Source organism: Dromaius novaehollandiae, chromosome 4 (genome assembly GCF_036370855.1).
Source record: "Dromaius novaehollandiae isolate bDroNov1 chromosome 4, bDroNov1.hap1, whole genome shotgun sequence".
In the NCBI taxonomy this organism is placed as follows: Eukaryota; Metazoa; Chordata; class Aves; order Casuariiformes; family Dromaiidae; genus Dromaius; species Dromaius novaehollandiae.
In genome coordinates this window covers 57,709,696-57,735,888 of record NC_088101.1, presented here as the reverse complement: position 1 = coordinate 57,735,888, position 26,193 = coordinate 57,709,696, and the positions used below count along the sequence as shown (strand labels likewise).

Below are 26,193 nucleotides of genomic sequence, written 5' to 3'. Positions count from 1 at the left end.
AAAAGGAAAATAGCAAAGTTATTGCAAAATTCAGTCATCTTATCTTGAGACACGTCTCATAGGCAGGCCATCCCTTCAGAAACGTTTACCAAAGGGCAAATTTTTCAGTGTATTAGGTCCTCAAAGACATGGAGGCACTGCAGTTTTCCAAAGCAGCTGAACCCCTCAGCTACCTTTGACCTCAAGACTACATGCACCCTTTAAAAATACATTCCTGTGTATTTACTTTCAAAAGAAATCCTGGCATAGTAGATACAGACTGACTCACTAATATTAAATACATTGTTATATGTGCTTATGATACAAGAAATACTAACAACAGATATTGCTAATGGTTGGCGGGGGTTCACTTAGCAATCTAATAGGGACCTATCTGGCTACAATAGAGCGGAAATAAGGAGGGACTTCACAGCAGCAAGAGCAGGCCTATGCTCTCTATCTCTTTCCCTACAATGCTTTGGATGTTGAATGATATTCAAAATGTCAAGTGTTAAATAACTAACTCGATATTAAGGTATGGCCAGTCTAACAGCCCTATACTATCTTCACCCAGCTTAGACATAAATATGTTATACAATGAAAAGCTTTCACTCTTAGTTTGTTAAGGAAAACAAACAAACAAAAAAGAAAAACAGAATCTAATCTTATCCTCCAAAGTTAAATTACAAAATGATATAGTGGAATTAAACCATTCAGTCATCTACTTTGTCAAAATGTGTGACAGTTGCTTAAGAAATGCCTGAGGCAGTCAATGAGTCTATTCCTAATTTTGAAAAAATAGTCTTCTTTTGCAGTAGCAAAAGGCTATATTTTATCTCTTTGCTACATTGCTTATCTCTACCGTGAATCTAATTCAGATAAAATAAGGAAATGAATTTGAAGTGGACTGCTGTTTCTGATTAATTTAATGCGTTAATCCCCCATTTCAAATTACTTTGGCTTAATCACTTTCAGTGAGGTTATACTATCCCAAAATGCAAAAGAAAGGAACACAAAACAGATCTTCAGACTTGTGCTCCTCGTACATATCAATAGACAAACTTTTGCACTGCAAGACCTGCCTTTCCCCAATATTCATGTGCTTTTGTCTCCATTATAAGCCTCAAACAAGGCAGTGCACTGAAAGTTAGTGAATGCTTTGGACATAAGTGAGAGATAGTAGCATAATATACTTGAGGCTGGGAAATTTCTTGAACAGTTTGAGGAATTTTAAATTTAAATTATTATCTTTAACCTTATGAAGAGTAGCCTTCTATATAGCACACTGGTTTTGCTACTTTGGCATAGCATTGTTTTTTTGCTACAGTGGACATTAACTTCTTAGCTACTTTGGACGCTGTTTGACAAGACTGCGACTTAAACTGCAAGAAAAGAAAGATATTTCTTTTAGAAATATTAGGAAGATATTTGTCAATGTTTTATTTTGCAAGGTCAAGATTTTGAGGTGTGATTAACACTTCATGAAGAGACATTTGGTTTTGATTTTATTTGAAAATACTGCTTATTCAAAGATTGGTACAACATTCTTCTTTTGATAGACTATGGCTTAGCAAAGTTGGAGCTGTATTTCACTAGATAAATACTGAAATGTTCTGTTCTTCTTCAGAATCATTTGCATCTCAAAAAACGCAAACTTTTTAATTAAAAAATGGTTCACGGAAGCTCACAGAACACACAAGAGCTATCTCAAGGTACGCTGTGGTAAACATGAAGTTGAACCCTGCCAGAAATAACCCACTGGCAAAAAAGATTGTAAACAACTTCTTTTTGTTGGTTTGGGCAAAACAGTGCTTGAGCTCTATTGCAAGGTTCACACGGGGTTTTGTCATTCAATATCTTTTTTTTTATAACAGCTACTGCATAAGGAAGTAAATCATTCTCCTTGCTAAAGAGTCCCATTTGCCATATTTTCCTTTATCTTCCTTGCATAGGAAGCATAATATCCCTAAATGGTCCCATCCCTCTAAGCCTTCCAATTAAGTTGTTCATTTTTGACCATCCCCATGATCAGGACCCTATGAGGTGGCTCCTCTCACATCTGAAGAGAAAGAGGACAGGGGAGCAGGCTGTACTAGTTGTTGCCTTGATCACTGCACTGCCATTTGGTCTATGATTTGCTACACCTCATAAAAGAGCATGAAGTAATATTCCATCCCAGTACTTTGTGATAAAAAGAGAAGGGAAGGGATTGCCACCTTCACATTAGCTAAGCAGAGGTAAGAGAGATGAAGCCAGCCCTGCCCAGCTCTTGGAAGAAGAAAGCAGAGCAAGGCTCAGCCTTTTAGGTTATGTGGAAGAAATTGTCAGGGCTGCTACTATGGGAATGAAGATGGTGGTCAATAAAGGTTACTAGAGGCAAACACTGACAAAAAAGAGGTTAGACAAGTGTTTGTTGGTGCAAGAGCCTCAATAGATCCTAAGACCAACCTGCCACCAACACTCCAAGAGCTGAACTGAAAATCACCTCATCAGTGTGAGCCATGTAGCGAACTTTACCTCATTAACATATTTGCCAAATTAAGAAATGTTCAGTAAAACAGTGATTATACTGTAAATTCAATGAACTGAAGAACAAAAGGCTTGTGAAAACTCTAAACTGGAAGTGTTACAGAGGTGATATTTAGTTAATCAGTCACCTTCCTGTTGAATGAGACAACCAATGCTACAGTCTCTTAAAATAGACAATGTTTGTCAATATTTGTCAAATGCTATAGCCCAAGTCTCATGATTATAGAAAAGGTTTATCCTACTAATGCAGCTAAACAAAACCCTACTAACTCTGAAAAGCCTGTTTATTTTGTATTCACTAGCCAAATAGAATCTAGATTTCTTTGCTCATTAGAATATAAGAGGATTACTCCATTTACATAAGGATATTGAAGGGCAGAAATATATCTTGTCCCTGTATGTTCTTGTCCTGCCTAACTGGGAGGAAAAAAATCACTAACTCTATAGAGATTGTCTTTGAACTGGTTTGAAAGCCTAAAAAATCCTCATGTATTCAGAAAGGAATCTTCCATCTTGAATATTCATTGCCCAGTATCAAAGAACTATTCTCGCAGATTCTTAATGAGCTCATTTTATGCTTGCTCTTTTCTCTCCCCTCTGCAGAATGTTTTCCCCAGTAAAATAACAGCAAACAATCAACCTACTTTGCTACTTCAGTATTAGGAATAGTCCCGATTATCTTAATTTATCAGCATATTTTAACAGTGTAGTCTTTACGTCTAATAATATATACCAAAGAGCCAAGTTTCCCCAAAGGCTTGCATACACATTGCCAACATAACATACTGTCATCTGCTATTTTTTCATACCACAACAAAGACTGCCAAGCGCAGGTCCCTCAAGATCGGGAATTGGTATCAGCTAGATTAGCAGTCTAATACTCAACATAAGAACAACAGCTTCAAGTGAAGCAACCTAAAATGTCAGAGGCATCAATAATGCTGTACACTCCAAGCAAATGCTCTTTGTCCTTCTAAATGATATTTGCATAAATGCAATCGGTATGTACGTGGGGCACCAGTATTACTGGATTAATTATTTATTAGCAGAAATCTATTTTACTTACCTGCCTGAAATCTTGTTGGCTCCTTTGCTCATGGCAACTATTCAGCAAATACTTAAGCTTTTCAAAATCTTTGTTCTGAAACAAACAGAATATGCAAATATTGGTCTGTGTAATTATGTGGATTGTATCCTACCTGTCCCCACGGGCACTTAACATACTTTAATTACAAAGGCTTCTACAATAGCCATGGGGAACCATTTGAGATACGAAATTATTTTTCTTAAGAAGAAGTACTGATATACATCTTAATTTATAGAATGCATTCTTTACAGAATACAAGATGCAGAGATTATGAAATCCTTAACGGAAAATAGTTTTATTTGAATGCCTTCTACTGTACAAATGAAGACTCAGTCAACAGCTAAACTCCTCCATTACTGGAAGCAAGTTCCTTTCTGCTTTGTACTATAACTAATTTGGTATCTGCTTGGTACACTAAAGAGTCCGGGCCTGAAAGCTGTTGAGCTTTCTGGCCCCACTGAACGACCAGGGGAAAAGAACTGGTTGAAACCATCTCTTTTCACCTATTAGTAGAGGTAATTAGGATCCTGTCTTAAAATACCTGACATATTTTTTCAATTACCCTAAGCAAAAATAGGTTTCCATATATTGTGTTAGTGCTTTACAGTTACAGGATTGTACAAGAATAAATGATTTTAACCGGGACAAGATATACATTTTACAGTACAATAAACTCTTATTAGGAGTTCAGTGAAAACTGATGCCAATATTTTCTTACACATATATTCTGCTGTAATATTCTGCAGGACTTTTTTGTTTTAAGAATGCTTGAAAAGGCAGGCAGAAAGTGTTGTAATCTGTCCAGGCAGATTGTTAAATCTGACCAAAATCCTCTACAAGTGAAGAAAGCTATACACCTATGCAGGGTCAACCCACATAGGCAGACTGCAACATAGCTTAAGAATGAATGGGTAAATGAACAATAACAAGTTACCTTAAGTAACATTCAGACAACTTTCAGGGTCTGACATTCCACACCAAGGAAAGAGGTAGGATTTACAATATGTAACAGGATAAGTAGACAAACAAGTAAAATAACATACCAGGGAAGAATCAGTATGCTTTGTAGAGGTAAGTCATGCTTGTAAATGTATTAAAGTCTCCTGAAAGAGTCGACAGTCATACTGAGATTGTTGTCCAGTTAAGAGAGTATGCACAGATTTCCAAGCTATTTCAACAAGCCCTCATCAAAGCCTCTTAAGGAAACTGGAAACTAGAGAAACTAACATGTCCAAAACTGATGTGGGGTCAGAAGGGAATTCCTCTCACGAACTAATGAGTAGTGAAAAGATAGGGAATGAAAGGTAGAAATCAGTGGTCTATTTCCACAATAGAAGAAAGTTACCTCAAGTCCCTCAAGGCTCTGCAGTGTGATCTGAGTTGTCCAAAACATACATATATGAACTGGGAAAAGCAAGTAAATAATGAGGTAACAAAATTTATTGACAATACAAAATTTTTCAGGATGGTCAAATCTAGAGCTGGCAGTGATCAACAAATAGGTGGAATTGTGATAGACTGTTACATTTGTTGAGAGACCCTTCTCAAAAAGAATACGGAAGAACAAGAAAAAAGTATAGAGAAAGGTAGCAAGAATGATCACAGATATAAGGAGAGGTTAAACAGATTAGGGTCTTTCAGTTTACACAAGAAATGTTTAAGGGGTAAGATATCATAAAGGTCCAAAAAATCACAAACAGTATGGAAATACAAAATGACTGTTCACCACTTCTTACAACACAAGAACTAGGGGGTGTTCAAAGATATTATCAGCCGACAGGATTAAAATGAACAAAAATAAATATTTTTTTATCCAACACATTAACTGAATTACGGAACTCACTGCCACAGGATGCTAAGGAGTACTATAAACAAGTTAAAAATGAAAGTAGAAAATTTCATAGAGAATAGGTCTACTGATGGCTACTAAACATTATGAACTGAACACAGCCTCAAGCTCAGAAAGTCCCAAGACATTGAGTGCCAGGAGCCAGCTGAGTTGAGAAAAGACCACTCAGCACAGGCCCAATTTCTTAGATTCTTACCATAAAGGACTAATACTTTGGGTCACAATCAGGAGAGAATACTGAGAAGCCGGGAGATCTCAAGCCTGGCCTAACATGGCTGCTTTTTCGTACTGGGATCAAGGATACTATTGTATCCTTGTCCTGTTTGTTCTTACCATGAAGAATACACAAACATTAAAAATACCAACCAGGTTGCTTGTAAAATAATCACTGGTATTGAATAACAGATCTCTTCCAAAATGCAACAGTCAGTCTAGGTTGAACACTGTCCATTACACTTTTGGACTCCTGTCAATATATCTAGAAAAAAAAAGTGTACAAGAAGTTACTACTTGAGTGAATGAAAATGCTTTGCAAAGCCTTAAACATTTATGTATGTTCCTTGTTTTGAACATGAGCCTAGCTGTTGTAATGTGATTATTCATATGCTTCAAGGTGAGGCAGCTGGAGGGGAGCCAGGCAAAGCAATTAAATAATAGTATACACAAAGAAAACAGTGGCACACATGTTGCTATGTGTACATTATTTAAAATGTACATTTATAATTTAAGCCATTATAATCATCTGCAACACTCTAGCCTAGAAAATATGGCATCCGCAATCATGCAAGACGCACATGTGCATGTGCATGCAATCGTTATTTCCACATATCAAATTTTTGTGTCACTTAGTTAATATTATCAAAAACTGATGCTAAGCAGTTGCCCTCAAGAATCAATTTTCTTCAGATTTCATGGAAACAGGCAGCTAAAGAAAGGACATTAATGGCCCCATGAAGGAAATACTCAGGCAAAAATTTTAGACATTTGAAATTCTATACAAGGGAGAATGCACTTCAACTGGTATTCATGCTTCATCAGAGCACTTGCACCAGAAAAAAATGAAACTGAAGTGTGGATTATCTGCTATCCAATAAGACATTAATAACAGTCAAAATTTTTCCTGTGGTTAGGACATTCATAACAGCTCTCACCAGTTCAGAATAGCTCCCACTTATTTGCACAGTCATAGTACAATTCTACTAAAAAGTCAACCAGCCATGAGACAGAAGCCCTTTGGAAGCCAAGTTTATTTAGTTCCAAAATCAATTAATTATTTAATTAGTTCAATAGAATAGCTTCTGAAATATTTTTGTATTTGGCAGATACAGTGAAATTTCACTATTCTGTTGCAATATCCTTACATCATTATGTGGCAGAAAAAATGTATTTGTTACTTTGTTCAGTATTGTTTCCAGACTACTGGAAAAAATGTACCAAAAAAGGCAATTTCTGCTTGGACTGACTAAACAGTGAAAATGAATGGCAACCTTCTGACCAGAATAACAAACTTATGGACACTATATTTTATGACCAATGTAAGTGATGTGTCTTTTTTTCATTTAGAAATGAAAAACAATCTTTCTGAAGACTGCCTCTGTCTGTTCAAGTCTGTTCAAAAAGTACTGTTCAGAAAGTACTGTGCTGCAACGAAAGATGGTTTGCCTTTTTTATTCAGTTATTCCTGGGTGAAAACACTTTTAAAAGTGATGAATTTGAACACTTTTGAGTAGCAAGAGGCAAAGTAGCAGAAAACTGTATTTATATGCTTAATGCATTGTGAAGACAAGTTTTGTCAGGCTACTGTGCCAATCACTCTTATGGTCCCAGTGTTAAGATTCCACACTATTGTCTCATGATTCAATCATTTGTTTTTATATAATAAAATATTGGTCATTTATTTGCAATTATAGCTTCTTCCACAAAAGAAATCCTTGTCTGTGAGTTTCCTGGAGTATTTTCTCATTTTAATTAATACAGATGTACTCATTTTAGTGGAAGCAAAGTAACTGCAGCAAATTTAACTTCCATGTAGATGCTAGATAAGGCTAATTGGTTTTCTTTAGAGGTGTCTTAACAGAAAAGGATTTAAAGGCCACTGCCAAAGAATTCAGAGCTGCAGTTGGAGCTCTTTGGTATGGTTTCTGGAGGGTGAACCTCCCTAAAACTCTGCATCTCCCCTATCTCACTAACTTTTCCAAAAGTAATATCAAATACATCTGAAGAAAAAAGTTTCCTCCTTAATAATGATTTTATAGATACATCTATTTTTACACAGTAAATGCTGCAGGTAGAATAGGACCTTCCAATGGGCAGGGCTGGTGATTTTCTGATTAAATAATACCAGGTCAAAGTACCTTTTTGACTGATTTGGTCTGATGCTGTCAGCAGTGTCCACTTACAGGTAGAGATTAACCATGCCAAGCCATGTGCAGAGTCCCAGTCTACACTTCTGCATGGCAAGGATCTTTCCCTAAATCACATCTCTGACAAAAAAGATGAAGCATCAAGTGTTTTTTTTTTAAATGAACTTACTGCTAATATTTATTTTTCAATTATGCTGTGAAATGTGAGAATTAAAGAAGGAGTAAGAAAAAAATTAAATTAACCTAAATTTGCATCACCAAATGTTAAGGCGCTCCCAAGTCAAAAAAGCAAAAGATTTTCTTGGACGCCTACTCTTTTTTCACACACCCTGCACCAAATCATGCTCATTCTATGCATCCAGAAAATCCTAAAGAAGTCAGGTGGGTAAGGCAAGCAGAGTGGTATTACAGTTCTTTAAGTGTTACAGTTTGGCATACAAGGCACACAACTTTATGACAATTACATAAGTTGTGGCTTTGTTTAGGAAAAGACTAGGCAAATGACCTACCTCGAGTCGATCCTGCCTTGAGGAAGGCGAATGACCTAATGCCCTTATGAGGTCTGCTTTTCTAGGTAGTTTCTTTCATGCCCAGGACTCCTGCTAAACTGGACAATGAAAAATCGCCATCTGCCTTCATTGTAATAAATCATTTTGGTTTCATGTTGAGGAAACTAGAAACTAGTTTAAGATCACATCATGTAATTTGCAAACACTGGGCCATTATATTTCAGTTAATTACCCTTATACTGAAACCAATACTTTATAATTGACTAAAGTTACTCTTTGATAATGGCAGACACCTTTGAAAGCATTAGGCGATGTGTCCATCATTCCTCTCAATAGCTTTTTCCCATGATGGATTAAATTCACTCTCAATATTTTTGTATTTTATTACTAAGCTGAATGTATTTGACATTAACCTTTTTGAGTGACTGACAGCATAAGACAGCATACTGTAAATATCTGTATAGAATAAAACGTATTTTAAGCCACGTAACTGTCAAATATGTGCTCATCCCCTAAATACACTATCCATACAAATTATCTACTGGTATAGATTCCCGACTCTTTATGAATTTTTTAAAAATGGATTAGATGTCCAGCAGAAGTTTATAGTGTTTTAAGAGTGCTTTGCATCACGTTGATATATTGATTTTAAATATAAATCCACATTAATCTGAAGTAATTTACTATCTCCATTAATAATAATGCTCAATTTTCATGAGAGAGTAGTTCCTGTGCCAAGGCAAATGAAAATTATTACTAGAGACTACAGAGGTAGAGATGAAGATCATTATTAAAAAGTATGAAGAGGCTTCTGACAGAGAATCTATTAATGTTGCTCAGAGCAACTTTTCAAGAAAAACTGTCTTTATTCAAAGAAAATTACAAGCAAAAGAGAACATAAAAAGGTAATTTGGTTGGCTTCACAGTCTGATTTGCTTCATATATATTTATCAAGGTACTTCCGGTCAAAGTAATTCTCTACTGTACTCTCTTTCCTATGTTTCTATAAAACATGCCACCAAAAATTACTGTTTTACACATAGCTGTCAGAATCCTGAGCTAAGCTTTCAAGTGCTTCCAGCTATCAGAAGAGTAACAATTACTGCTATGTCTAGACAGGCACAAGATTTATTTTTAACTTGGTCTTGGCTTTAGAGTTTACCTTCACAAAGGAAAAAAATGTATGAAATTGAATGGATTATATCTGAATAATGAAGTGCTGAATCCATGAGGCCAGGAATTTATCTTGTTAATTAAATATGGCTCTAATTCATCAATGCATTATTATGTGCTTTGTTGAACAAGATCCTAAACTCTTATCTTATGAGTTAACGTACTGAGGCCTTAATCTTTAGCTTACACATGTTTAAAAATCATTGTGTGTGTAAATTCTTCATAGAAGGGAAGTATTGGATACCTCCTGCTTATGTGTGATGTTTTACAATGTGCTTCCAATTTCATCCATAAAACAGCACAAGAGTTTTTCTCAGATAAACTCTTTTCATTTCCTTTCTTCCAAGAACAGACAGTAACATTATTTTTTTAAAACTGGTTGATAAATTACATCACACCATTAGAGAAACTGATCATATCATTTTAGTGTTCTTTATCAGAACTGATGAGGTCTTGTGTCATCCACTGTTTGAGCATCCCTAAGTCCTGAGGTTGGTGCAGGACTCTTTTAACGGGATCCCCAATGGAATTCAGGACAAAAGTAGTTCTACAAAAACATTTTAACCAAGTGATGTCTCCTCCAGAAAGTACTTGTATGCTTCTACTTTAAAACTGAATAAACAACTTGAATTCTCACTTAACAGCACTGCTGCATTAAACAATGTAACCTCTGCTTCTTCTTACAGCTTTCAGTACTACTTAACTAGTTATAGGCTTCAGGACAGTGGGATGTAATTTTATTGACATAGCTATCAGCAACATATGAATAGGCAGCCATAACTGCGAGTCAGATCATCTATAAATATCAGTGGGAAAACAGGTCTGAGAAAAGTAAATCATTAATAAAAAGAGGGAGGATAACATGTAATGATCATTCAGAATTAGTTTTCTGAAATCAACTACTGAAATCTCACTATACAGCCAGGTCATTGCAGCATGTTTTTGGCAATTTCTAATTTATACTCTATTTTATACCCTAAAACCTCATCTATGATGTAACAAATGGAGCCCTAAAGCTGTGAAGAATACTTACAGAAAACAGATTAAGTATAAACTGAGAAAATTATGCCTGTCTGAAACCTCAAATAGAAACAACCACTGCAGAAAAGTAAAGCCTAATTTAATTAAAATGGTAAATTATGTTTTTCAATCTACAGGGATCCTTTGCAGGTTTGAGAGATTATTCTGAACATTATATTTTCCTTCTTTCCTTTTATTTCATAGCGTTGCCAGGTAAGGAACAATGGAAAAGATGCTTCCACTGACCACTGTGGCTCTTGATGTGAATTTGAAACGGAGATCAATGTACATCGTCTGGAGGGCTTCAGTATGCAGAAGACGGTGAATTCCCACCTCCCTTGAGCAATGTAAGTGACCTCTTTTGCATGCCTTAATTCAGTCAGTGGGACGAGGTCAGTGTGCTTGGTTATAATAACTGAATGTAGGTGTCAGGGCCCTCTGAGCACCAGTAGGTTACTTGCCCAGTCCAGCCCCATGGGCCCAGGGGCTGCAGGTGAGTCCAGGCCCCAGCCTTTGCCTGTGCTGTGCTGCAGGCAGACCTGTGCCCTGCTCTGTCCCTGCTATTCTTGACTTGGACTTGCTTTGTCACCTTGCCGTTGTCTAATGATAACTGCACTGTCACTGGAGCCTATTATTTTCACCACCCTGCTCTGCTGGCCCTGAGCTCTGCTGGAGAGGGCACTGCCCGTGCCAGGGTCACCTTCAGCTCCTGGGTCACCTTTCCGAGGGGAGCAGTCCCGCTCTTGCTGCTGGCAGTATGTTTCTTCCTTAGCAGCTGAAGGTAATTGATCTCTTCTATACTGACTTAAACCAGTAATTACTTACTTTGTAAGAGTGTGTTTTCTTGAATGCTAGATGTTTAATTTTATTCATTAAAAATAGTTACAAACACCATTGTTAATCCCTTCATTTTTCAAGGACAGAAAGAAACCTAAATGTAGTGACTGTTCTGCTGTTTCAGTGGTGACTCTGAAGCCTACCAAAATCAAAGGAAATCTTGTTACTGACTTAATGGGTTTTGGATCAGGCCCCAAGTCATCAGTTAGATGTATATACTAATGCACATTAGTAGAACCATAGGAGTATAGGGACCATCATAAATATCTGTTCTAAAGCTGGTGAATTGCTTTTTCCCAGAACTGTGTGTCTGAGAAACAATAAAGATTAAAAGTAGAGACATTTATCTTATTAGGACCTGCTACTACACCTATTAAAGTTAATGTTCTGAGTACAATAAAGAAAATTATATTCAGACATTTAAATTTGCAGAGAAAATACAGGGCATGAAAAGGAACAAGAGTAATTAGTATTTGGCAGGAAGGTCTAAGATGTTCCCCTGTTGAACGCTTCATGTTGTCAAGGGCTCCTTCGCAGACCACTGTGAATCTGAGGTAGAGGGCATACAGCTCTGAAAGACATCTGTAATTAAGCTGTCTTGACAGTCACAGATAAATCCATGTTAAATGTAATTATTTGTGGCACTGGTAACAGGAAGTTGAAGTTGTTCTGGTTTATGTTAGGTACTCTTCATGTTTATGAGACATGTTCATGGGAGGGATTCACTGAAGTAGGGAAAGCTGATGTTCGATGCCAGAATGGGAAGTTGATCCTGAGCCACGGTTAGTATGTTCTTGCTAGATGGGTAAGTTATTGCCTAACTGTTGGCTGTTAGTTACTAAATTGCTAGCATGTTGGTTCACAGGAAGGTAACTAAGGTGGAACTGAAATCTCATGGTGCAAATCATCCAATTGGCTTCTAGGAAACAGTTTCAGTATTGTTTTCCTATTCTGTAACAATGCTAGCAGCAGGCCGTGTTAAGGGGAAACTTTCTGAGTAGGATTAAATTTACATCATCTAGAGAACTTAAACTGCAAAACACAAGAATGTACTACCATAATCTTGAATTGTGTGTGCTCATTTTTGAGTGGAAGCATGCTTACACATGTATAGCGGTGCTTCCTGCTCTAAGTCTAGCCGTATATCAAATATGGGCTATTTTTCGCGTGGGTCATCTAAAAAGAGCCTGTAAGTCTATATGGAGGTACCAAAAAAAAAAAAAAAAAAAAGAAAGAAAAAGAAAAGAAAAGAAAAGAAATAATACCAGAAGTGAAGCAAAGGGAAGAACAGAGACAGATGATAGATTTTGTAGGCAGGCAAGCAGCTCTGTGTAAGCACTGCAGATACTCTTTAGTTACTGTAAGAATCATCCTTCAAGCTTTTTAATATATTAACAGCCAAAGATTGAGACATCAAAATTAGCTTCATGTATGCATGTAGAGGGAGATTCTGAAGTTTAGCAAGCCTCATTTCTATTCTATCTGAGTCAGCTAAGTAGCAGAGAAATAGAGGAAAAAAAAATTATTTGCGAGTCATCTACAAAATGCCATGGCCATTTCTCCCCAATGTGTTCTCATAGCGGAAAAGAGACTATTACAAAGTGTAGGGTAGAGATGAAAAAAAATGTTTATAGGCATTATCCAAAATTTTCTAGCTAGTCCTGATATCAGTTATATCAAAACTGTCCTGCTATATTCTAGCACAGGATGGATGAATCAATGAATCAAGAATCAAATGAATCAAGAGCAATAATCACTTACGAATTTTTCTGTTTCTTATTAAAAGAGTGAACATTAAAATCACCATTAAACATTTAAGGAATATACTCAGAGTAGCTGTTTAATGCAGCATTTCAAAATGCATTACAGGATATTGCAGAAGTAATTTAATTTCTACAATACTTTTTGAAATATAATTTGATTTAAGAGGAGATATGAAGAAAACAGTGATATTACAGGATAGGATCTTCTGATAACTATCTGCATAAACAACAGCTAAGAAATAAACCCACAGAAATCTTTTACAAATGCCTTTATGTCAGTTTTTCCTTTTGGACAGCTGTATCTAACAGTCAGCAGGGTATGTATAAATTGCTATATAAGTTATCAAAAACTTTTGCTTCTTTTCCAAAAGATTTCTAAATATGAAAATAAGAAAAATTAGTAATTTATTTTTCAGTACACTGATAGTGCTTCATGAGATAGTATGCAGACATGATATGCAGATATGTATGAATGTGTTTATTCTGAGCCTCAGACTTAGCCAGTGTGCACAGTGGATGCAGGCAATGATCTTTCCGCACAATGAAGTCCAAGTAGGCATGGACACAAGAAGGTAGGAGGTAGAGGAACAGCTGTGCATCCATTAGTACTGCTCAGATAGCAGCCACACAGCCCTGCCCCACCTAAAGCCCAGACAGACATGGCCTTCAGTGTAAAGCTCAATTACTCTACTACTTTCCACTACATCATGTACTATTGACAAGAGTGCCACAATATTAATTTGCCAGAATATCCCAAAAGACAAAAAGTTCAAAAATATTAACATATCAAACCTCACAACCCTCCTGTGAAAACTGGGGAATAATGATTTACAGCTTGATCAAACTGTAAAAAAAAAAAAAAAACCTAAGTGAAAATACTTCCTTGATAATCAGAGAAACACCTAGGCTAGACAGAACAGAGCTCCACTATCATCTCAGCTCTGTCACTTTCAAGCATGAGGTTCCACTCACCATTGAGGCATTCTCCAATTTCAGCTGAGTCTTTCACAAAGGAGAACTGATGGAAAATTCTTTCAGAGCTGTACAGTTTTCCTCAACATCCTGAAAATAGTAAAGAAACTAAGTACACAGGAATCTAGACAATCTGTAAGAAACCTGAGGAAACCTCTATCAGGCAAAATCCAAAGACGTTTTATTTAATTACCCAGCACAATGAATGTCTTAGTAATGTCTTTAACATATCAGGATTGTTATCAATGTACCTATTATATAGTTTTAAAAAATAAAGGTTTCCACATTTTCTGAAGGCATTTTTGTATCTGTATATTTCTGGCTTAAAAACTGCACAAAAATATTCAAGCATATGAGACACAACGTGAACCACAGACTGTGGCTGAGTCAGACATAGTTTCCTAATGAGGACTCTGGCACTCAGTACAAAGACTGAAACCTCCAACCATGATAGTGATGAACTGAAGTCTGCGGCATGAGGAGCCTCAGCAAGGCCTTCACGATTCTGCCAAAGGCTGGCAGAAAAAGAGGAGTGTCTGTGAGCTGCAAGCCAGTTTGTACAATCAGTCCCATATTCAAGGCATGGCCAGGTCTTCATGGTTGTGGACATCTGGATGTCTCTGAGCCTCAGCTATCTGCTCGAAGGTCTTTTTACCAGAGCACTTGTCTGACATGCAGTTGTCTAGGCCTGGGAGTCAGCATTCTGCTGAGATAAGCTGTTTTAGTAAGGTTCACGTAGTCTTTAAAGAGGTGAAATCTGTCATTATGCTCCATGCTAATTAAATAAGTAATTAATTAAATGAGTAACTTTACTCTCCCAACACAGGGGTGAAAATTCTTCTACAGATTTAAGAATCACAGATGTCTTTCCAAATACCTGAGATGAAAAGGAAGCAGGACAAATCAAAATCTTATGGTTGTTTCTTCTCCATCCCTTTTGCACTCATGTGGCCAATATGCTTACTATCCAGTGGGATGATTCTCATTAATTTTATATCAGCATAATTTTGCCTGATTTCATTTTGCATCACGTCAGCAAAGCACTGTATAGATCTATAGCACTAAACCATTCTAATTATATTGACAAAACCTTATCTTTTGGAAAAAAACCTTCAGTTTTCCCCCTCAAGTTCTAAGTCTTCATTTTAGCAGTCAGTTCTTTTCTATATTAGATTACTTTCTAAGCAACAGTGAGAATATAAGAATGAACATTACATAAGGTATTTAGACATAATAAGCTTGAACGTAAGAATTAGAAGAGTATGTCCAACTTGTATAAGCAGCCAAGAATGAGACCAAAGGAAAAGCTCTTCCAGAGACTATTGCAGATACTGAAAGTCCTCAGGAACTTCACACACACATCTGCAGAGTGGCATGAACACAGAGAATTCCTGAAAATACCCTTGCCCTATGTATCTAGCTTTGTATCAAGCCTCTCACAAATGCGACCATACTTAAGAGGGTAATTTCTTCTGGGCCCCAAGGTTGCAGCTGCCCTCTCAGGACTCCTGTTACACAGAGGTGAGGTCCCCTTCAGGTCACACACGTTCTGTTCAGAAGGAATGGCATAAGGTGATTTTGCTCTTGGCTGTAAGCAGTAGCAATAGCCATGAGGCCATCCAATCCCTTCACAAACTGTATTAGCTCTCTCATCTACCGAGTAAAAAACCGTACTGACAGCTGGCTTTTGGTAAACCGGCGGTAGTTGGGTTCATCCGTGCGTTTCCCTAGGTATCCGTTTTCGCTCCCGCAGGGCCCCGCGCGGGCGGGCAGGCAGCCCCACGGCTTCTCCACACCGCACCGCGCTGGGCCGCGGGACGGGCGGGGAGCGCGCGGGGCCCCGGCGGGGAGGCGCGGCGCGGCGCGGCGAGGAGGGACGGCAGATTTGGGGCGGGGAGATGCGCGGCCCGGCCTCCCCCCGTGCCGGCGGCCAGAGCCTTAACGGCAGCGGCGGCGGCGCGGGGCCGGCCGTGCGGCAGCGGGTCCCCGCCGGGGGCTGCCGTTAACCATGTCGCCCCCGCGCCCGGCAGCCGCGCACGTCGGCGCGGCCCCGCGCGGCCGGGAGGCCGCCTTCGCGGCGCGCGGCGCGCAGCCTGCGCAGGTGCCCCGCGGGCGCCCGGCGCGGCCCCGCGGCTCCGCGGAGCGGGGGGCCGGCGCCTGCCGCTGAGCCGGGGCGGGCGCTGCTCCGCGGGGCAGCACGTCGGGCCCTGCGCGGGGGCGGGGGCGATGTCCTCGCTGTTGAAGGAGGATCTGGCGAAGAGGCTCTTCGGGCCCCGGCGGCAGAGGCTGCACGAGTTCATCGAGGTGGAGGGCTCGGGCGCGGAGCGGCTCTACCTGTGCGCCGCAGGTACCGGGCAGCCCGCCGTGCGCGGGTGGCTGCGCAGGGGCCGGCGGCCAGGCTGGGTGCGGGTGCCTGGGGGTGCAGGAGCGGCGGGGCGCAGCGCGGCGCGCACGGGCGCGTGGGCGAGGGCGGGCGGGCGAGCTGCGTGGGCACGGGTGTGCGGGCGCGGCTGCGCGGGGGGGGCGCGGGTGCATGGGCGAGTGCACGAGTGTGCGGGGCTGCGCCCACCTAAGCGCGGCGGCGCGCGGGTGGGTGCGCAAGGGCGAGGCGGAGGGGCCCGCGGCGGCGAGCGGGAGAGCCGGTGGCCGTGGGGCAGCGCGCCGCCGGCTGGCTGCGCCGGGCAGGGCGGCCGCGCCCGGGCTGCGCCCGCGGGCAGCTCCCGAGCTCGGTACGAGATCCGCCTTGCTGCACCGGCACTGCCAGCTACCTCCCGAAGTGGTGCGTTCTCCTCTTTCTGACCCTTTCGTAAGGACTTGAGCTTTCAAATGCGCAGAGAAACGTGGCGCTTTCAACACATCTGTTGAAAAGTGTTCAGGACGTGGGCGTACTACAAGTGGCTAATTGGCTTTTGAAAGACCAGTACCGTACTACAGAGCTAGGTGTTTTGTAAGAAAGCGTAACAACACAGTAACATTGCCCTAAGCATCTGTAATTTTTAGAACTTTTGCACTATCCCTGATTTTGTTCTTAAGCCCTCTATATTGTCCCAATTACATATGTAACAATAAATTACAGTCTTGTGGTTTAAATAAATAAACATTTCAGTGAGTGACTAACAAGAAGTTTGAGTAAAATAAGATGGTTGTGAGTGACAAACTTCAATGTCTGGCTATTTACTAAATTTGATTTCAGGTATATCTCTGTTTAATAACTGCCTTAGAACACAGTTTGGGAAAAGCATGCAATTTTTTTTATTTTTGCAACACTGAAAGATATTCAAAAAGAGAAATATCATCATCCATAGGTAGTTAGGCTGAGGTGAATACCTTCTCCAGTTTGTTTCCTCTTAAGGTTCAAAATATACATATACAACAAATGATGTACTTGAGATTTTTTTTGCCACTAGGGAATGATTTCAGCCATATCCTTTAATCATTATTTTTTGTAAACACTGGAAGTCTTTAGAACATTTATACTGTTTTACCTATTATGGCAGTTACTGAGCAAGCTATGTACGCTGCCCCCAAATATTTTTAGTGGAACAGGCTTTGTATATCAGAACTGTAAAAGTAGTTTTCTTTCAAGAAATGGATTCCTGAGCTTTGTAGTTCTTCTAAATGCACAAACAACCGACTTGATCTTATAGTTTATAGAACTATGTGGTAGAAGTGTGTTTAGTTATGTGTGGTAGAACTAAACAGTTCACTATTATGAAATGTTCAAAGAGGAAAAATAACAAAATTCTGCACTTTTAAAATCTTTACTGAAAATTTCTTTTCAAGGCAGAGAAGAACAAGCCATTAAAGAAAGCTTCTAATCAAATTAATTTAATAGAAAGCTTCTAATCAAATTAATTTAATAGAACTCTCTGAAGACATAAAGGAAAATTTATGTTGACTATTAAGAGCAGGATCTCTCCAGTATCCAATATTACGCTCTTTTAATATGTTCAGGCATAGTCAAGTCAGTGGTGAGTAGAGTGGAAATCTGATTCTGAAAGATGGGCTGCATCCAGCATCTATGGTACTCAGTAGGAGTTCTTCAGTTTGAGTAACACTTCTATGAATTTCTATAATAGACTGGTATTTGGGGGCATTAGAAATTCAAGAAATATTGGGAGTGAAGCTTCTTAAAATTGTTTTTATTATTTAATGATTTTTAAAGAGTATTTGGCAATGTTTAACAGTTGCAAGTATCAATTTTATCAGTACAATTAGCTAAGACCAAATCATACTATCTAAAATCTTATGCAATGCAGCCCCAGAAAATTCCTATTAATTTTAAGTTAACCATAACAAAGGAAAATCGGTCAAATTACGTATAGGGAGGAAACTATAGAAGTCTATACCCTTTTAAATCTATGTTACAACAAAATCTAAGTGTGGAAGTCTTATTTTCATGGCATATGCTCAACATTGTTGCCCCTCATTTTCAGGATAGCTAGTCCCAATTCTTGAGTGAAGACAATAGTATCCTTTCACTAAATTGCTTTATCAGACCTGGGAGTAGGTAAAGCTGAAATACAACTACATTCAGGAATTTTCAGCAACTCTATAGGGATATGGCTGAGAAGAATGGTAGGGATAACTTCAAATTATCCCTTGGAAAACATGGGCTCTCAAAAGGGTGTTTGTCCCATGAAAGACCATGAAAGAAACAATTCAAGCTCTTTCAAGGCATTGTCATATCCACACCCTTCGCAAGAAAAGCTTTTAAAGTTTAACAGAATTCTCATAAGGAAGATCTGAGAAATGCTAATGTTATAAATAAAAAATATTTTTTTTCTTGTAAGTCTGTCAAATCACTTTGTGAACAAGCAATATCTAAACTGCAGGAAATGTAAAGAAAGGTTATATTTGAAAGTGGTTCACCCAAGTTTCACCACTGCGCAGAACATGCTCCTAGCTCCATTCTTTCTGTTACAGCAGTTTCTTAACACACCTGGGTTCTGTCCTTATTTCATATGGTTTCTATTCCTACACAAGGAGTAGAGAAGTGGCAGTCCATGGGCTCTGCAGGCCCCTAAGACATCCAGTTGTGTTTCTGAAAGGACTGTGGGTTTAGGGGGGCTGGGGTTGTTTTCAAGTCTGAGAAAGACTCACACATTCCCACACAGGAAAGCAAACAAACAAAATGGAAGAAGCTGAAAGTAAGAAAAGAACATTCTAAGATTAACTTAATGGATTTGCTTGTAAGGGAAAACCATTGTAATTCTTTGTAGAAGATAGTTTACTGGTGGTCCTTTGATAAAAATCATTCAAAAGCCGTGATTGGTCTTGAGTATAGGATCAGAAAGAAAACAATAGTGATTTGGATTTCCCAGGAGACTGCTCAGGAAGCTATAGGCTGAGAGAAATTATAACCAATTTATATATTGTTCATTAATTTGCTTGGAAGGTAGAAAGAAGGGATATCAATACATATCCTTATCGATACATATCCTTAGCTTGTCTTTATTTTACAACCATTTTCTTATGAACAGGTGAGAAGTAAAAGACATTTCGACAGGAATAAGCTAAGGAGCTTATCTGGGAAGATAAAGTTAGGCCAATTTCAAAATGGGTTTTCAAAATTCCAGGCAGCATTTAGAATTAAAACTATTGCCAGATCATCTACAGAAATGTAAAAGAAAAAACAGACTGCAGTGACTTTGTGGTCTGTCCAGAGCAACTGTGTTTGGTCCTGCATCTGTAGCCTTGTGCTATGAAGGCAAAACGTTCCTGTCAAAAGTAGGTGACATTTAGTACTTACCTTAGGCTGCAAGATGGCTTGGAGAAGTGGTCAGCCCTCCAGTTGTTAAGCTGGATGTGCAGGAGATTGTCTTGAAGACACATTACAGCCCAGGAAGGCACAGGAAATATCTGTAACACTATGAGGCAATAGAAAGAAATATATATTAATTTAAAACAGATCTCTATTGACCATCCATAAAAGGCAACCAAATCAAACAAGAAAAAACAACTTAGAAATTGATCTGAAATCAGTGTTCAGACTACAGTGCTTTTCGCACTAATTATTGTGTTTTACAGAGGTCTGATCTCCTACACAGCACTTAATGTAATTAATTAATAATGGCAGTGATTACAAAGAGTGTCTTCATACTCTTTTTACTCTCATTTCCTGCCTACTAGGAGGAAAATGGCAATTTCTGTAAAGATAGTACTGGGCAGCTTGAAGCTTTAAGAAATATTTTCAGTGTTATTTTTGTTAAGTGGCATTCATATGTATTTTGTAGGGAAATACTATTTTAAAAAGTAATGGCCACATAAGAGAGCTTTCATGCACAGAATGGAAAGTATAGCACAACTCATGTAAATATAGAGCCTTGATAGTGGTTTCACAGTTTTATAACTCCTGCACCCCAAAAAGAATCCCCCTTGCAGTAAATAGGATAAGTGGATTATCCACCGAGATCTAGTGCCAGAACTGGACTTTCATTGTATTGCTCATGAATTCAAATGCAAGGCTTTCCCACAAATACAGTTCTCTCTTCACAGGATGGGTAAGGTAAATCCTAAATCTACTAAAAGCTGATGGGCTTTGTAGGCTGAGAACATGGGTCTACCTCTAATCACTGTGCAAAACAAAACCAGTAAGTCCAGTATAGCCCTTTACAGTCCTACCTGCTGTCAGTTAAGTTATTATTTAAAACGTAGTTTAAGTCATTTGTTATCAGAACTCTTGGGAAGTATTTGCTTGCAAACGTTAACTTTTTTTTTTTTTTTTGCAGTGACTAAAGGTGAAGAAGTAGAAATATGTATGGTTAAACACTTTAGAGTAGATCGAGAGGAGAGATATGAAATAGTTGAAAAGTGGTTTTTGAAAGATCTGGAAATGATTGATGGAAAAGAAGCAGATACTGTAAGTATTATGTATTATTAAATATATATATAGAATAAACTTTTCTTGTGTTGCAATTTGTGATACAAATATTGAAGTGCAATTAAAGTGCATTATCTATAAAAAGAAAATTATGTAAAAAGAAAAGGAAATTTTTGTTTAATGCATGTCAGAGGCTCCAGATTGCATTTGTACTGCTTGTAAGAAAAATTGATTTTGTTTATCTGTTGTCATTTTCTTCACTAGTCTTCTGAACTCTTCTTGAGATCCGAGGGACAAGCTAGGTGATTTCTAATTCATTCATCATAACTGGGAATAAAACTCTCCACTGCAGTACCCAGTGTAAATCTGGGTTAGTCCTATAGATTTAAATACATGTATTTGAAAACAAAATTTAGCCCCATATTTTTATGGAGAATATGGCTCTGTCATTTGAATTTATGAATCTGTTCTCTATGTGACAAAGAGGATTTGTGTCAACGTATAAAATGTCACGTAAGTACATGGTTTGGTGTACCAGCTTAAGCAACAGGGCCAAATTTTGCCTCTTTCACATAACACATAACACATAACATAACAATACAATACAAAACATACCAAAAGTAGAATTACATCGTATTTTACAGAAATTGGAAGTATATGCTGAGGAGAATATCTTACTAAGTAGACATTTTAACAAACATCCACCCATAAAAAATATAGTCCAGGAAAGAATTACAGTGCTTTCAAATGAAAATAAAATTGAGTTCAGATTACATTACACTAGTGAAATGGAAATCAAGAGCTGACAAAAATGTTTCAGAGTCTTGCTCCAAGGAAAATGACAACTCATTCTGTCACATCAACAGTTCCCCTTTGAAACAAGTCTCCCACAACTCCTGCACAGGGAAAAAGTCAGACATGTTCTGTGCAGCAGTCTGAAGGCCCTCCACGCATTGCCTTCAAGTCTAGAATTAGGAACCTGGAAACGGAGGTGAGCTCAGGTTCATTGTATACCTGTACCCTGTGGGCTCCTTGCAGCTTAGGCCAGAGGGGGAAAAAGCCACAAGTTATACTCCTTTACATCCACTATCTGAGTTATCTTGCCGCTGAAAATGTTCTTGTCCCTTCCACAGCCAAGGCAGCTAGAGAATTTCCTGATCACCTGCCTAAATGAACTCCATCCAGCCTTCCACAACTGGGATGATCTAAATCTGTCCTATTTTTTCTTAGAAAAAGACTAAATGAACCTCAAACTCATAATTATAGGATGATTAACATTGCTATAAATATTCATAATGTTGTTAATCATTCACAGAATTTAACAGAACTTGGCTGCTGCTAGTATTAATTGTGCCAAGGAGTCAGAAAGCATGGAGAATTGCAATTTAGGCAGGAAGGGCAATCAATATTCTTCCTCTGACAGGCAAATGTATTTATAACCCAAGGCAAGTGCTTTTCATACCATGTGTTTTAGACAACAGGACAAATCACTACATTTCAAAACAACTTTGTATAATCCTAATAAAGTACAGTGTAGCACTTGGCAAAATTTTTCCTCAGGGCAAAACCCTGAATGGCAAAGAATAACACCTAGTTAAAAACTACTACTTTGTAAAGTTTTGAAAGATCCCTTAGTACAAATAGCAGAAACATGCAAAGTTCATCAAACTGAGAAAGAGACCTGAAGGTATCTGAGCAGGGAACGATAAAATTGCTGTTCTAATGTCTGTAATGCATGTAATAATTTCCTTCTCTCTCTATTTTTTAGGATAATCCGTATTTTGATATGCACTTCCACAAAGTCTACAGTATGGAAGCATATAGTTGTGCATCTAAATATACCTTTGCTCGAACGTTAAACAAACTGAATGAAACGTATCTTAAAAAGGACTTGAAGATTGTGAACTTTAATAACACCTACCTAAATGATGATTCAATCTGGTCATCGAACAATAGAGATTGCTTAGTACTTATGAGGATATGCTTTTATGCTTCCAACCTTTTATGTCTCTCCCTATGTCCTCTGTCCTAAAGATGGATTTTATAACATTAAGGTGACTGGCTGACTTTTGCTGACTAGAATTTCATAAATCATATGATAAGAGAGAGAGTAAGCAATATGCAGTATCTGCTTTTTAATTTTACATATAAGCCCAAAATGGAATATACTTTTTATATAAGCAATTGATCCTTCATTTATATATATTAGAAGGGCCTCACTCTGACAAATACCTACACATGTAGAAGACTTTCAACATAGGATCAATAATTCACATGTTCAGTGGTGATTGCTCATATAAGTAGAGTTCAGCACTTGCTCTTATGTTTGTAGAGGCATAAATTATTCTTCATTAATAGCCAGAAATATTTTAAAGTATTTTAAGAGCATTAGCAGTTAATTCATATCTTGGAAATAGAAAAAATAAAACAAACAAATGAGAGCTGTACAGGAATGATGCACATTTCCATTTTCAAATTCATTGAAATATAGAACTCCCTTAAAGAGATCATACCAATGTGAATATGAGGACCAAATCCTGGTCCTGTTGAATCAGTTTTGCCTTCAGGTTCTATGGGACCAACTTTTCACTTATGCATTTATAATTATTTTTCCCCACAATGTCCAGTAGTCCCTTTGGCCTGTTCATTATTTGTGATGCCATCTTAGAAACACAAAATGAATGTTTTTAAGTAAATTGCTTCTTTATTTGTCAGACCTCTTAGCACTTTTTTCTTTCATAGCATTGGTGTCTTCTTTGTTGCAATTTATTGTTCATGTATATGAACTGGCCCAGTTAGGCAACAGACATTGTTTATGCCTCTTCTCCGCCTCTGAACCAAGTACTAACAAAATACTTCTGGAGATCCTATATAAGCTATAGTCGGTGGCTATTAGTTACAATTACTTCATCAGCAAGTGACAGACTTTTCAAAGTTCATAGAATTAGAATTCTGAGGGTAATTTCCACCTGATGCTAGCTATGTATTGGCATATTTAGTGCACTACTTTAATGCATATCAGTACTTACAGTTACATTTAACATGGGGTGGATTCTGCTGAGTGCTTTGGAAGAGCTCACCCATAACAAAAACGTAAGGACTAGACTTGTGACAGCATTATATTATGGTAGAAATAGAGGACAAATTATAGCTGCATTGACCAGAAGCAGAAGAGGAACAATGTTGACAATAAGAAGCATAGTGATATTGCATCAGTCAGCTAAGCTAGCTGGCTGGTCTTCCTGTAGGCAATATAGAAAGAAATGGCAACCCAAAAGCTGATTCAGAGAAACGTAAGATGAGTTTCTGGCCTGACCTTCCTGCATGAGAAAACTTGCTCTCTCTTTTGGAAGCCAAGAGAGAACAGGGTGACTAGCTATGGACCAAACCAGCTAAGCACCTCAAGCTGATTGATAAGTAGTTCCCAGGAAACCGCAGACTGATTAATGTCTTCTTTCAATATATGCCATCTGTAAAATGGGATAGTCATGCAAGAATACTGTGACTCTTACTTCATTGTTGCTTTTCCCATGGACTCCCACCTTTAAAAACATCTATATGGATGTTTTTTGGATTCGAAAATTGAAACAAAAACAAGTGAGAATATATTTGAAAGACTGTATAAAATGTACAGCTTTTTACTTTACTTTTTAATGCTGTCATATTGCTAGTATATATAAAGGCCATACATTTGATTATCTAATCTTTGAAGTTGCATATTTTATTCTAGGCATATGTTGCAAGTGATGTTCCTTCTAACACAACCTTAATAATTATGTGTCCCTTGACAGTTGTGAAAGCAGTTTGTGTAGCTCATACAAATCTGCTGGAATTTGTAAGGACTTGTGTCGTACATTTTCCACCTAAATACTGTGAGAGAGGAGGACTGTATTTCTAAACATTGTTTATGAAACTTGGTTGTTCTTTTCAGAATGTTTTTGGGATAGTCCAATCTGAGTATCTATGTTGTAACGTGTGATCCATACCTGCAAAAACTATTTGCTCAACATCCAGCTTTCACAAAGCCATTTCTATTAGCAAGTAATTCAGACTACTGTTACACGTGATATGTTGTCTCATTTGGACTGTGAATTATTGCATTGTATTATATAAAAAATACGCAACATCTAATAATAAACACTCCATAGCAATCCTTTGAAATACGTGTACAAGTAGTGAATTCCTGACCAATAGCTGTCTGTATTGTGTTAGAAACTGATGAGGGAAAACTCTAGCTAAAAATGACTATAGTGTTCAAATATATTTAATAGACTTGCATAAATAGTTTATGTCTTTCTATTCTTCTACTGTATAAACATTAACTGATTATATTAGAAGATAAATATGTCTGTACTATATGTGGAATATATGCAATTAAAATCTGGCATTTCTTCTTCACACATTCTTCACTATGTGATCAGACCCACCAAGAGGAAAGGAAAAACAGGGAAATTCTCCCTTTAGATTATTTCAGTTATTATCAAAAGGAAAAATATTTGAAAGAACTCTGTGGACTTGATCTAGGGACACTTACACAGTTCTTTATATAAGATATCAAATACACTGTGTATTGGTAATCTGATATGATTGCACTGTAGAAAGTCTGTGTCCTGAGGTGTACAAGACTGTCACTATGTGGTTAGTATAGCACAGCTGCACCACATGAGATAGGGAATATACTCAATTTTAAATGGAAAAGACCTGACAGGCTAGATAGCCAATTTTTCAATTGATTTGATCTTTCAAAATTGTGTTCTACATCACATTTCCTGACATTGGTTATACAGTGTAGTTTGAAATACAGCATTTAGAGATTTATCTGCTTCTTCTGGAAGACTTCTCCAAAACTGCTTAGGGAGAAACTTACAGGAGACTAAAGGATGATCAGAAATGCTTTTGTAGCATTCTTATAAAAGGTTTCAACTAAATGGTGAATTAATACTCAAGACTCTATGTAGATTATATTCAGAATACAGGAATTGCTATCAGCCATATCTGTGTTCCAGAGAAAAGTAAAAATCTGGCAGCCTGAAAATGAAGAAGAGGGATAATGAACAAACAAGACTTCATGCAGAGAAGAGGCAGAGAGAGAAGAGTCTGTCATAAAAGATGGATGATGCCTTTTGTCCTAAGAAGTATCCAGCTTTTTAATTCTTAAGCCATCATCAGAAGTAAGAACACATGGAAAGAAAAAGGATTTTGGAATGTTTTGTTTGTAATACTCATTGATACCATATACATTTCTTTTTCTGTACTTAAATGATTGATAAATTTCTTGCGACTCTGTGC

The 26,193-nt window shown here is 38.0% G+C and overlaps 1 protein-coding gene across 1 annotated transcript; it reads left to right on the top strand.

The window, feature by feature from the left end:
* The first annotated feature begins 15,949 nt into the window (after nucleotides 1–15,949).
* On the top strand, nucleotides 15,950–25,302 carry EXOC1L (exocyst complex component 1 like). The gene is made up of 3 exons (XM_064511136.1): nucleotides 15,950–16,428; nucleotides 20,813–20,943; nucleotides 22,673–25,302. Exons 1-3 carry the CDS (start codon nucleotides 16,308–16,310, stop codon nucleotides 22,934–22,936), a joined length of 516 nt encoding a protein of 171 aa, XP_064367206.1. The 5' UTR covers nucleotides 15,950–16,307; the 3' UTR covers nucleotides 22,937–25,302.
* The last annotated feature ends 891 nt before the right edge of the window (nucleotides 25,303–26,193 follow it).